The sequence below is a fragment of the Eschrichtius robustus genome, chromosome 12 (genome assembly GCF_028021215.1).
Source record: "Eschrichtius robustus isolate mEscRob2 chromosome 12, mEscRob2.pri, whole genome shotgun sequence".
In the NCBI taxonomy this organism is placed as follows: Eukaryota; Metazoa; Chordata; class Mammalia; order Artiodactyla; family Eschrichtiidae; genus Eschrichtius; species Eschrichtius robustus.
Window position 1 is genome coordinate 86,816,897 of NC_090835.1, and position 13,614 is coordinate 86,830,510.

Here is a 13,614-nt window from a genome sequence, read left to right on the forward strand (position 1 = left end):
AAGCAAAATGGACGAACAGAAAAAGTATGACATATTAAATAAAGAAATAAACAAAAATAAAATACATATTAAAAGCTTACAGGGACCTCCCTAGTGGTCCAGTGGTTAAGACTCTGTGCTCCCAGTGCAGGGGGCCCGGGTTCCATCCCTGGTCAGGGAACCAGATCCCACATGCCACAACTAAAGATCCCACATGTGACAACGAAGATCCCGCGGGCCGCAACTAAGACCCGGCACATCCAAATAAATAAATAAATATTAAAAAAAAAAAAAAAAACCTTACAAATATCACTTAAGAAACAGGTTACAATTGTGTTTCCAGAATATAAACCAAAATTTTTTCCTAAGGTATATATTGCAGAGCATTTGTTATTATGCTTTTATAAAAATTTCACATTCAGAAGACATAAACGTTGCTGTCTTTCCAACCAAATATTCGTTCTTTAAAAAATATGGAAGAGCAGTGCCTTCAGATGGGAAAGATGGGCTCTAATATTTTAAGACTTTTTTAAATTTCAGGAAACAAAACAAAACTTGGGTCTATAAGAAGAAGTTACGTTTGACACTGAGAAATTTTGGTTTAAAATGAAAAGAATAAAGGAAGAGTCATTTTTAAATCCCATTTTTTGGTATAGCATGAATTTAAAATTTCATTTATGGGAATTCCCTGGCAGTCCAGTGGTTAGGACTCAGCACTTTCACTGCAGTGGCTTGGGTTTGATCCCTGGTAGGGGAACTAGGATCCCACAAGCTGCATGGCACAGCCAAAAAATAAATAAAATAAAATTTCATTTATTTATTATTAATCTAAAAGCTAATAATCATGACATATGAATAGTGGGATTTGGGAAAACATGTTTCATGTCAGAATGAATCCATTTCAAGATACTGACATTAAAAAAATACTTTTGTGTTTGTCTTTTTAAAAAATTCAGATATAATTGACAACATTGTGTGAGTTTAAGGTATACATTAGGATTTGATACACATATATTGCAATGTGATTACTACCTTAGTGTTAGCTAATACCTCCATCACTTCACATGATTATCTCATCTTTTTTTGTGATGAGCACATTTAAGATCTAGCCTCTTAGCAACTTTCAGGTATATATATAATACAGTATTGCTAACTATAATCACAATGCTGTGCATTAGATCCCTAGAACTTATTCACCTTCTAACTACAAGTTTGTACCCTCTGACAAACATCTCCCCAGTTCCCCCACCTGCAGCCCCTGGTAACAACCATTCTACTCTGTTTCTATGAGTTCAGTTTTTTTAGATTCCAATTATAAATGATATCATGCAGTGTTTTTCTTTCTCTGTCTGATATACCTCGCTTAGCATAATGCCCTCAAGGTCCATCCATATTGTTGTAAATGGCAGGACTTCCAGGTAACTGGTAAATTGAAGAAGGGCCCTTCTTCAGTTGAGGAGGTAATACTGAAGAGGACAGATCTAGGAGATATTTTAGAATCATTTCTGACCGTTTAAGACTACAGGGACTAAAGGAAAAAACCCAAACAAACAAGGCTTAGGTGAGTCTGAAAGATCAGGTAGATGATCTGGCTTCTATTATAAGGGAATAGGAAAGAGGGTACAAAAATTTTAAGACAAAAGAGTAAGTTTACTTTACAGAGCAAGCACTAAATGTACAGTAGAGGTTAGACTATGAAATTACACATGATGAAAATACAAATAGGTTTAAATAAAGATAATTTTTATTTTATGAGATCAGTCAGGAATAGGTTTTTAAATGAAGTTAGGAAAGCTGGTGCATAGCTTCCTGCTGATGCTGATAACAGGGAGGACAGCACTGTGTTATTCTGCATCATGTCTTTTGTTGATGCAACCCAAGCTGGAATGCAATACTTGAGAGGATGGATGTTCAGTCTGATTCAGCATGGTGTTTCTTATGTCTAAAGTGTTCCTGATGCTGTTCAATCTGGATAACTGGCAGAACTTTCAACCACTCCCTTCTTCTCAAGATGGATTCTGATGTTCACCTTGCTCAAGAATGGCCTGGAATTCTGGATATTCCCATTTAAGCTGTCTTTTTCATAGTCTGGAAAGGAATAGTTGGTGGCTCCTGTGTCTCTTGATGAGGAAATTCGGAATGCACTCCCATTCCACAGGCACTGGCTACAGCCTGGAAACAAGATATGGTTGGGGTGTGAAAGACTCAATGAATGAACCAGAGTTAATACCTTAGAAAGACATCTTAGGGAACAGTTCTCAGGGCGTACAATAGACAAAGAATGTGCACAGTCTTATTCCATCCTCAAGAGGACGTAGAAACACGGAGACTAATATATCTAGTCAGGGTGAATAGAGACTGAAGCTTTGCAACCTTGCTCCCACAGTCGTGTTGTCCTCCTCTTTTACTGTCAGGAGACTGTTCTGTTCCCTTTGATATTTAATAGCCAAGGCTGCAGCCAATATGGCCTATGACAGTTTGAGTAAACTCTTACTCCAGGGGTTGGGGGTATATGGCAGTCTCTGCTTCAAGGGGATTGTCCTTGGGGCTGATTTGTCGGGGTCATTCCTAAGGCAAAATAAATCATTACTAACGTAGAGAAATGCCAAAGTTTACTGAAATCTTTAACTGAGGTTAAAGAAGTCTAGTCATTTTGAAACTCATTGAATGAACCACTAAAATATTAATTCAAAAGGAAAACTGACAATGCTGGTGAATTTTGTCACATGTGACAGAAAGCACAAACTTGGCAAGACAAACAATACAATTTATAATTTGGAAACAATGTGAAGCTTGGCCACAAAGGGATGAAATCAAAAATACCAAACCGAGCACGCTGGTGTTTTCCACTAGAAATAAATCTACAGATAAGACTTCTGATCATGATTAGTAAATGATCAAATGGTGTGCAGACGTTCACTAGCAACATAAACAGACAGGTGTGTGGGTGTGCATGTGTGTGGTGTGGTGTGAGGGAGGGCGATCTAAGTCGCAGCCCCTTCCTGTAGCTGCCGCCTTCACCTCTGGAATCCTGTTCCTGAATCTCAACAGCAGCCCTGAGGGAAGTTAAACCCTGGGCAACAGCCCCCGGGCCACACAAGCCCGAATGCCTGCTAACCAGGCGGGTGGTAGTCTTCGTGGTAGTCTCTCGGGGCCTCCAGGGCAAAGTCGCCGCCTAGCCTACCAGGTCCCTGCTGCCGCCTTGATTTTGAAACGTATGGTCAATTAGTGTTCTAAAAGGGTGATATACAAACCCCTTCCCCCTAACTTTAAAATCGTGTTGCTGTGCCGCGCGCCTTGCGGGATCTTGGTTCCCGGACCAGGGATTGAATCCCGGCCCCCCCGCAGTGAAAACGCCAAGTCCTAACCACTGGACCACCAGGGAATTCCCCAGTACTGTCTTCTCTAATTTTATATCCCGTTGTCATACTGTCAGTGACATAGTCAAGGTTAAGGTTAAGAACTAGGGCACTGGAATAGTATGTGTGTTTATATCCCGTTTCTACCATTTACTATATGTTCTTGTGCCAGACACTTTACAGCTCAGTTTTCTCAACTATAAAATGGGAAATAAAATAAAATAAAATGGTAAAAATAACAGCACTTGTACAATCATGAGACAGGTTTTATCAGCACAGTGCCTGTAAAAAGAAACTATGGGTTCAACATTACCTTAAAACAAATATTGGGTTATTTAGATACTATCAGGACATTTCTAGTTCAAGGGCATTGAAAAATAAATGCTAAGACTTTTTTTTATAAAGCCTCTTAGTGGAAAATTTTGTTCATTAGATTATACTTCTCATATGGAAGTTCTGTTTCTAACCAGAGAGTTTTCATATAAAAGCATTATATACTATAGAATATTTAGGCCTTAAATATGTTTTTATTTCTCGTATTAGTTCAAATGTGCTTCATCTAAAAGGTAAAACAAGTAGAGCAGGATTCACCTTTATATACTGAAATCATTGGTAGAGTTCCAACTTGTTGCAGATTCCTCTCCACTCTTCTCTCAGATACCTACCCTTTCTACACTCTCCTCTAGGTCTTTTCTGGAGAGAATAGCAGCCAGCAGCAATGAAATAAAGTTTCAGGACCTATATTTTTAGTACTAATTGCTTCAGCCCTCTTCCACAATTGTCAGTAGCCAGAGAACCCTATTTCTGTCAAGAGAGCTCCCCAGAACTACACTCTCTATCCACCTACCCCAGGAAGGTGCCAAAAACCCCACAGCATACGTGGCAGTAAAATCCCAGTTATACTACTGTGTATCTCCTCCAAATTCTAAGGTTTAGTTCAATTTGAACACCTTTCCTTACCTCTAACCCTAGCTCTTGCCTAATTTGCTTCTATTCTCCTCCTGTCTTATTTGAACCTCTGGATTATGGCCTCTTGCTTTAAGTGCTCTTCCGGTTGTTCACTTCCTGGTATGACCTCTGGACACAGATTTTGGCTTACATATTGGAATGCCACCACTGTATATGTCCTCTTGTTTGACACGACTGTCTAACTTAGTTGTGCTATGTCTTCATTCTTTAAAGGAATCTTCCAAAAGAACTGTTCTGCAGTACCTTGCTCAAGCTATTCCACTCCTGGGCTTAGCCTACCTCCTCTTGTGGAGAATCATTAACTAGAGTTGATGATCAGTCTCTTTACCTGAATCTTCTTCCCCCCACACTGTAATCATGGTTATTTCCCAAGAGCATCCTCTTTTTCTATTTTCATTGCCATAGACTGACCCATTTATTAGCCTCCCCCAAATTCTGCTATTTTGGTTTGATTTTAGTGGTCAACGGAAGAGGTACATCCACTGTCTCACAGAAAGCAGACACATAGAGGTGAAGATTATATGCAGAACAGAAAACTGAGAATGAGAGGGAGAACACCGTCTCACAGAAAGCAGACACATACAGGTGAAGATCATATGCAGAACAGAAAACTGAGAATGAGAGAGAGAATAAAGAGACACTGGTCTTACAGTCATTCATCTCACCCAGTATTTATTTTTTATTCAATGTTTTTCACGTTTTGCTATTTCCTTATGAATTTAAGTTCTTTACATTAATAGGTTTTCCCTCTTGTGAATTCTCTGATGTTGACTAAGGTGTGAGCTCTGACTGAAGGCTCTCCCACACTCACTGCATTCATAGGGTTTCTCTCCAGTGTGGATTCTCAGGTGTCGAATAAGGTGTGAGCTCACTCTGAAGGTTTTCCCACATTCACTACATTCATAGGGTTTCTCTCTGGTGTGAATTCTCTGATGCAGGATAAGATGTGAGTTCAGGCTGAATGCTCTCCCACATTCTTTGCATTCAAAGGGTCTTTCCCCAGTGTGAATCCTCTGGTGTCTAATAAGATCTGAGCTCCCCCCAAAGCCTTTCCCACACTCATTACATTCATAAGGTCTCTCCCCAGTGTGGATTCTCTGATGCCTAATAAGCTTTGAGCTGTGTCTGAAAGCTTTCCCACATTCATTACACTGATGGGTTTTCTCTCCACTGAAAATTGCTGCATGTTTAATAAGGTTTGGGCTCTTGAGAGATTTTCCATATTGGTGAATTTTTTCTCCAGCATAAATTCTTTGATGCTTAATAAAATCTGAATTCCATTTGAAACTTTGGTCATAGGTACTGTGTTTACAAGATTTCTGGTGTGAAAATTCATTTGAGTTCAGATTTAGGCTTCTCTCACAACAATCATGGCTTATTATTTCACCTGTAAGTGTATTTTTGTGGGTGAGGATTTTACTAAAACCTCCATCCTGAGCAGATGATGGTTTCTGAGACTCCCCTGATTCTTTTTCCTGTTGTCTCTTTATCCTGCCTGTAGACTTACAGATGTCTTGAGGCTCAGCAGATCCTTCTGATACAAATCCTGAAATTCTTCCTGATATAATTCTCTGCGATTCCATTCTCTCATAAATTTCCAGCTTTGGCATGGATCCACTGTTTTCACTCTCATTATCTAAAATAATGATGAAAAAATAAAGGGGTAAATACCTGTTTGCTGAGCTGATAGAAAATAAAACTTTGAGGTACACACAAGATGGTTACCTATTGGTACTTCATTTGGCCACTCTAAAAATGTGTGGCCTTTGGAATGAGAGGACTGATGGATGAGGATACAAAAGAAAGAAAAATTGGTAAAAGCAAGTAATTTATGCAGTGGTTGGCAGAGAGAGGAAACAGACATCCGAGGATGAGCAGATACAACAGAAAAGATTAGGAAGAGGATCACCACCAGCAAGAATGGGGGTGGGGAACAAAGTAAGGAGAAAGAACCATGCAATGTGACTGAGAGGGCTCTTGAGGAACTTTGGGTCTATGATATTTCTAGTGTTAGGCTTAGAGGATGAAAGGGAGGCACCATCTCAAAGAAAGCAGATGAGGACATAGATGCATTGAGAAAAGTAAAGTTATAATGACTCTGAGGTATGTATGTGGTGGGAAAAACCTCCATCCATCTATCCATCCAATCCACCCTTCCATTTCTTCTTCATCATTCATGGATAATCAAATTCTGTCATTTCTGCTAAATGTCCCCTATATACCTCCCTTTCTTTACATTTCTGTTACTATAGAACCTCACCGCTTCCTGTTTAGATAACTGTAACAGCCTCCTTGTTGTTCTGACTCTGAGCTATTCTTCTTCCCAGTCATCCTAAATACCCTTACCAGACTAATTGTCATTAAACCCTGTCATCCTGGGACTTCCCTAGTGGTGCAGTGGTTAAGAATCCACCTGCCAATGCAGGGGACATGGGTTCCAGCCCTGGTCCTGGAAGATCCCACATGCCCCAGAGCAACTAAGCCCGTGCACCACAACTACTGAGCCTGTGCTCTAGAGTCCACGAGCCACAACTACTGAGCCCATGTGCCACAGCTACTGAAGCCCACGCACCTAGAGCCCATGCTCCGCAGCACGAGAAGACACCGCAATGAGAAGCCCGTGCACCGCAACGAAAAGTAGCACCAGCTCGCTGCAACTAGAGAAAGCCCGCGTGCAGCAACAAACACCCAATGCAGCCAAAAATAAAACAACAACAACAACAAAAAAACCCTGTCATCCTCTTACACCCTACTCAGAAACCCTTAATCTCTTCTACAACACACCTGAGCTCTTCAGACTGGTTTCCAGGACTATGATCTAGTCCTCAAAATTCCTACCTTCTAGCTCATCAACCATATACTGTGCTCATGACTCTATATTATGCTGGAATCAAGCAGCCCCTCTTTGTTATAGGGTGTCCTTTGTCTAGAATAAGCTAGGCAGTAAAGGGGGTTAGGCAGTGCTGGTCTTAGGGTGGGAAAATTTACAATTTTAGGTGGGGTGAATGGAAATGTGTCCAGAGAAAACTTGAAAGCAGAATTTGGGTAATTAAAAAAAATTACTGTAATTTACTCTTGGGTTTATTTTTGGGACCATATACACCTAAAGTGATATTGAGTCCATGAACTTTTTAAACAATGAGTTTTCGAATAGCAATGAGGATTCTATGGAGGTAGTCAGTGCAAGTATGGCCAACTTTCTATAAAAACATAAAAGAGCTTTGTAAAACCAAGATTAAAATTAAAAAAGGCAACAATATGGATCTTGTTCTACATATCTGTGAATTATATTCTATTTCTGAGTATATCATCACATATTTGCCTCTCTTTTTCTCTATCATTGTATGTGCTTCTCTATGAACATGTTTTGTTTCTGTGTATGTGTTTCTTTCCCTTTTGCTTCTTTTCTCATTCTCTGACATCTCAACTCATTCATTTTCTTTCCTTTAACTTGCTCATAACATGAAAACATCTCATGTTTTGGAAATATTATGGATAAAGAACACATGAAAAAAAGGAGACATTTTGGATAAGAAACAAAGTTTTCTCTCTCTTTTTCTGGTTGGCCAATGACACACAAGAAAAAAGTTCTCTATTTCTCATTAAGTAATAAAGGAAAGGACCATCTACAGTTACAAAGACTAATATGAGAAGGGAGGTTCACTGTCCCAGTTCTTCAGGGATGCTCACCACAGACAGTATTGTCCCTTACCATGGTCCAGTAGGAGTTGGGGTTCTGAAGAACCATGAAGGACCTTGGTGTTCACTGGCTGGAACTGGACACTAAGTGGTGGTCCAGGAGGTGCCACTTTTCTCCTGAATAGTTCTTGTCCATGTCCACAGACTGGAATCTGAGAAAAACAAAGTACATTTGAGTTTATGAGAGAATCCCTGTTGGAATTAAACATCTTCCAAAACCAAAGAGAACCTCCTGTAGTATTGGGGTGGCCAAAAATTTCGTTCGGATTGAACAAACTTTTTGGCCAACTCAATAATATAAAACTGGGGAAGGAAGAACTAAGTCTGACTCAATTATAAAAGGTAGTATGGTACCAAACAGAGAGGGAAGGAGACATAACTGCATACTGAACTAAGAGTTCCTACAAAGCTTACTAGATATCAATCTCAGGCCGTTTTCTCCCTTTGTGGGACTCCACCCGTCCTGGAGGTCTTAGATCTCCCATCCCCTTTGTACCTGGAGTACTGCTTCATCAGTGCCTCTCTCTAAATCTTCCAGTATGGTCACTGCCTCCTCTCCAGTCTCTGGGTAATGTTCATGCACCCAAGCCTGTAGATCCCCTGGTAGGATGGTCAGGAACTGCTCTAGCACCAGTAGCTCCAGGATCTGCTCCTTGGTGTGGGTTTCTGGCTTCAGCCACTGACAGCAGAGCTCTCGCAGCCGGCTCAGTGCCTCGCGGGGTCCTGGGGAATCCTGGTAGCAGAACTGCCTGAACAGCTGCCGGCAGAGCTCCTGCCTGAGGGGATCACTTCTCTGTAAGCAAGTGTCCTGCTTCCAGACAAAATCTTCCTCTTCAATCTTCACTATCAGAAGTCCTTCATGCTCTTGAAGGTTCTGAGCTGCAGCTTTCTTTGATTCTGTTGTCATCTTGAGATAAAATGTATGATCAGAATCCCACTTCTGCTCTGTGAAAGGCCTTTTTTAGTTTAAAGAGCTCTCCTCAGGGATAAAAAAAAATTGTTATTACTGTCTAGGAAGACAAAATATCACATCATAGAAATAGTTATTCTTCATTATACACTTAAAAGCACTGAAATACCTGTTTTGTGGAATACAACTGTTGCATAATTTCTACCTAAAAGCAGCTTAAAATTTTATTTTAAAAATAAGATAATTTAAATTACAAATATTAAATATAAGACAATATAAATATAAGGCAATATTAAATGTTAACTTGTCACATGCAATTAAATTATTTATTAGTCATAAAGAAAATAACCATCAAAAGAGAAAAATGACAGAAGTGCTTCATAAAGTTGGAGATGGAAAAGAGCACAGTAGGTTACAATGGTCAGGAGAAGCTTAATTAAAAAAACTAACTTCTGATGAATGGATAGGATTTGACTAGGATGTGGGAGAAAGAAATAGGAAATTACAAACTTGAACAACTGGTTAATGGTAGGAACACAGAAGTGGGAAAGCAAAATGTCAGTAGGTTTGTATAAGGAGATTATAGAGACAAAGGCCCTATTGAAGAAAGCTTCAAATGTCAAGTTCATGAATTCAGAGTTTATCTTTTAGGCACTGGGGAGCCAACAAAAGCTTCTGAGCAGAATGGCCTGACAAATACTGTTTGTGGAGATATATTGTTTATTTCTAGGATGGACCACAATATGAAAAGATAGAAACATAAAGAGGCTACTATACTCATAAAAGTGTGTGGGAAATACAAGCTTAGAATGTTATAATTATCTATTCAGAATGTGGAACTAGGATTACTTATAAATCTCTTAAATAATAAAATAGGGCAACTTTTCTTGACAGCCAGAGGTTAACAATTTCAGTCAGTGTAACTAGCTTCTTCCCCAAAAGTCTCAGGTAGGTTTCCTTTTGTCCCAACAATTCCTTCTCTGCCTTTCTGGTTTCATGGCTCTGTCTATGTCCTGGACATTGAGGCCTATCATATCACCAGTAAATTATAATAAACCAGCACCAAGACTTGATTATCGGTATTTTGTTAGTCTTTTTGTTAGATATGAGTTCCTCAAGTCTTATCAGCACTTTGGAATGGTCATTCTGGTGTCTGAACTGAAAAACTGAATAAAGGAATTTAGAGGTGAAGCCCCAGAGTACAATAGCAAAATACAAGTACCAATCTTTCATGTCCTTCTACTCAACATTTCACCAAGCTGACTATTGATTCTTGCACAGACATGGACGTTATTAAGAATCTTAACACAGCAAAGCATTGGGCTAGAAGTTATATGGCAGTGGTTTCCAAGAAAGTCTGAATTCAGAGCTGAGCTCACTGTCTAACTGTCATGTGGGAACTTTGTTAGAAACAGATTCCTTGGCCCTGCCCCTGGAGATGCTGACCTGGTTAGTATGGGATATGCCTAGATATTCTCTATTCTGATGTACAGATATAAGGAATTTAAAAAATAGTATTTGAGTTTGCAAGGAGTTTGCAAAATAGTTGGAAAGAAATGACATAAAACACACATGGATACAAAACATTTAAATAACAAAACAAGTTTCATGTGACACACATTGAAAATGTTTGATAAATGTTGAAAGCCGAAGTACTAAACAAATTGCATGGTAGAGACACTGAATATCTTAATAGCTCTGAGGTAAGGAAAGAATGTGTGTTTATGTGTGCAAATATTTCCTACAGGTGGTGGGGCTTAAACTGGACAATAAAGGATGAGAAAGATCCAGAAAGGCAAAAGGGAAGGGAGAACAAAGAGTTGAGGAAGTGGGAAAGAACAGCAGATTGATAGTGAGACCAGCCTGCAGGGTGTAATTGGAGTGACTAAGAATTGCACTACCTCTGATAAGGAATTCACCAACTCTACTCTGAGTTCCTACAGTTCCTAACACATAACATCTGTGGATACAACACATAACAACCTGTATTATTTTTAGTTGTTTGGCTGGGTTTTTTTTCTTTTTTTTTTTCCATCAATTAACTGGAGCTCCATGAGGTTAAAGACCATGCATTATTAATATTTATTCTTAAGTTCCCACATTTGTTGATTTATTGGATAAAAATGTAAATTAGGAAATTTGAGTTTCCTAATTGCTTTGTGTTTTGGATATTCTGTATTTTAGATGATGAGACATCCACTTAGAAAAACATTTCCAACAGATATTAAGAGATTTTAATGGAAAGGAGTTAGGAATGGAAATACAAATTTAGATAAGATCCATGGAAAGGGCAGTTAAAGATAAATATTGAGGATAATTCTCCAAAAGTATGAAATGAAGATCACAGGCTCAGATTGAACCTTGGAAAACAGAGTTTGAGGGGGTGAAAGTACGAACAAAATTTAGCAATGATAGAGGAGGAAAATGGGGGGTTAGAGCTATGGTATATATATCAGTCTCAATCCTTCATAATTTATGGGGACATTCTTTTGATATAGAGACCTAAGTTCACTTCTTGTTATGTTTTCTAGACGTGTTAAGTGTTTACCAGGTAGTGTCCTAAATATTTATGGGCATTATCTCATTTAGTGTAGGAAGATGAACAGTAAAGTAGGCCTACAGAATCCACAATTCCTAGCTTAAACTTAAATTATCATGCTAAGCAGCTGATTCTACAACATATGTTATCTCCTCACATAGCTGAAAGTTCTGTCTTCAGATGTTTAATCACTTCTCATCCACTTAAAACAGTCCACAACTCTAGATAAAATCATCTAGTTCTCAAGGATTTGATATATATCCCCTAAAGCTGGGTTTCAAATGTCTTACTAACCTCAAGCTAATATACATTTATTGAGCATCTAGTGCTTTACAATCATTGTGTTGGAGCAGAGTTACAAAAATACCTAAGCAGATATGTAAACGAATGCCATTAGAACAGACAGTAGGGAGTAATTAGTTACGTTGGGAAAGGTGGAAGTTTGGTAAAGTGCAGGCTTCCTGTTGGATGAGTAGGTTCCTGGTGAATGGGTAGGTTCTGGGCGTGTATGTTGGGGTAGGAGGAGGACGGGGGTGGGGGGGGGGAGTTTTGTTGGCGGAGGGATGGCAGTTAGGGGAAATCCAGTAGAGGTCACAGAGCAGGGGATTCACAGCTCTCACAGCACCTTGCGTTTCTCAAATTGAGGCACTTTCCAGTCTTACAACTGCCTGATTTGCTGTCTTCTCTCTCATTCTGAACGAGATATTGGTTTCAATACTGGTTTCGCGGCCTCCCCGCTACACAGGAAACACTCACTAAATATTTACTGCGTGAGTAAATTTCATGAGGATGCCGGGCTGTCCCCACTTTTCCTGCGAAAAGGCGGATTACTCCTCCCATGAGAAGCAGAAGTCAGCGGCGGACCGTGGGGCAGTTTTCTTCTGGCAGAACGCAGCCTATCCAAAACAGATGCCACCCTTCCTCGCCTTGCCTGACTGGGTCAGGCCTCTCCTCTTACCAGTGACCCTATAATCTCCGCAAGCAGGAATGCCCGAGGCCCACCCCCCAAACCACGCCCTCTTAGCCCTCAACGATGACGTCACGCGCGGCGGGGGTAACTATGGAAACCCCTATCCTTTCCCGAAATAGGAGGGCGCGAACGCTCTCCCAACGCCAAACCTAGTTCCACCTTTCCTCGGGATTCCTCTGAGGTTCCGGTCCAGAGCGCCACAGGGCTGCTGCAATCCCGAAGGGAACATGATAGGGACTGGGTGTTTAAAGGGGACAAAGGGCCGGACATCTGAGGCCCCAGAGCCGGACTCACCTCTCCCACAGGGCTGGTTCCGATCGGACACTTCCGGTGGAAGGACGGAGCTGCAATACCCCCCCAAGGCGTCCTTCCACAGAGACTTTTGAGGCTGCGCAGAAGGAGACGGGCCGGCTTTGGACTGCGCTTCCCAGAAGCCTTCGGACCTCCTCAGGAGCTGGGACTCCATTTCCCAGGCGTCTTCGCTACGGTTTTGAAGTCCTCAGACTTTGAAGGAGAAGGCGTCTTTTCTTCTCTTTGTAGTAGTAAGCTTGCCTCTACAGCTCCCATGCGGGCCTCATCCTGGACTTCATCCCATTTCAGTATGGGCCCGTGAACTGGAAGCCCACGCAGCAGGGACGCGGCTCAAACTTCACCTTTGGACTGATGGGAAACTTTTCCCAAATCCTTGGTTTCTCCCCCAACCCGGGTGGACCGCAGATATGCAAAATGGGATTGATCATAACGCCTGGCTTAAGACTTTGCGTTACCCTAAATTGTGAACATTCTTTAATCCATTACCAAATCTATAAGAACTAGAACATTGACAATAACCTAACCTTTACTACAACTCTTTCTCTTGTCTCCCTCCGTATTTTGTGTTCCCTTACTTATTGAAAAGATAGTTCTGTTTGATACATACTCATGGCCAAACAATACAGGCTTTTAATTTTAGTTGTTTTTTGTCTAAAAGGCATCATTTCATAGGTAATCTGAATTTGCTTCTTTTCACTCAATATGTTAAGATATACCCATATTGTTGAGTTAAAATTAATTTTCATTACTGTATAGTATTCCATTTGTGAATATATCATTGTGTTCATCCTTTCTCCTAAGATGGGTTGGTAACACCATCATCTCTTTTTGGATTATGGCAGTAAACTCTTAAGTGAGCCCTCTGCTTCTGCCTGTC

The 13,614-nt window shown here is 40.4% G+C and overlaps 1 protein-coding gene across 7 annotated transcripts; it reads right to left on the bottom strand.

Moving 5' to 3' along the window:
- Positions 1 to 4,976: 4,976 nt before the first annotated feature.
- ZNF165 (zinc finger protein 165) lies at positions 4,977 to 12,776 on the bottom strand. 7 transcript variants are annotated; one of them, XM_068557040.1, is made up of 5 exons: positions 12,585 to 12,693; positions 12,212 to 12,351; positions 8,503 to 8,985; positions 8,020 to 8,158; positions 4,977 to 5,943 (listed from the first exon to the last, which is right to left on the bottom strand). In XM_068557040.1, the coding sequence occupies exons 3-5, from the start codon at positions 8,911 to 8,913 to the stop codon at positions 5,036 to 5,038; spliced, it is 1,458 nt and encodes a 485-aa protein (XP_068413141.1). In that variant the 5' UTR covers positions 8,914 to 8,985; positions 12,212 to 12,351; positions 12,585 to 12,693; the 3' UTR covers positions 4,977 to 5,035. The 7 variants fall into 7 exon arrangements, with proteins under 7 accessions (XP_068413141.1, XP_068413144.1, XP_068413145.1 ...); XM_068557043.1 differs by lacking the exons at positions 12,212 to 12,351; positions 12,585 to 12,693 and adding an exon at positions 12,720 to 12,776 and having other exon boundaries at positions 8,503 to 8,982; XM_068557044.1 differs by lacking the exon at positions 12,212 to 12,351 and having other exon boundaries at positions 8,503 to 8,982.
- Positions 12,777 to 13,614: the final 838 nt, after the last annotated feature.

Coding starts and splice junctions, on each gene's coding strand:
- ZNF165 (XM_068557043.1), bottom strand. CDS start 8,913: ATGACAACAGAATCAAAGAAAGCTGCAGCTCAGAACCTTCAAGAGCAT. Junction 8,159..8,502: donor CTGATGAAGCAGTACTCCAG/GTACAAAGGGGA, acceptor TGTTTTTCTCAG/ATTCCAGTCTGTGGACATGG. Junction 5,944..8,019: donor CCAACTCCTACTGGACCATG/GTAAGGGACAAT, acceptor TCATTATTTTAG/ATAATGAGAGTGAAAACAGT.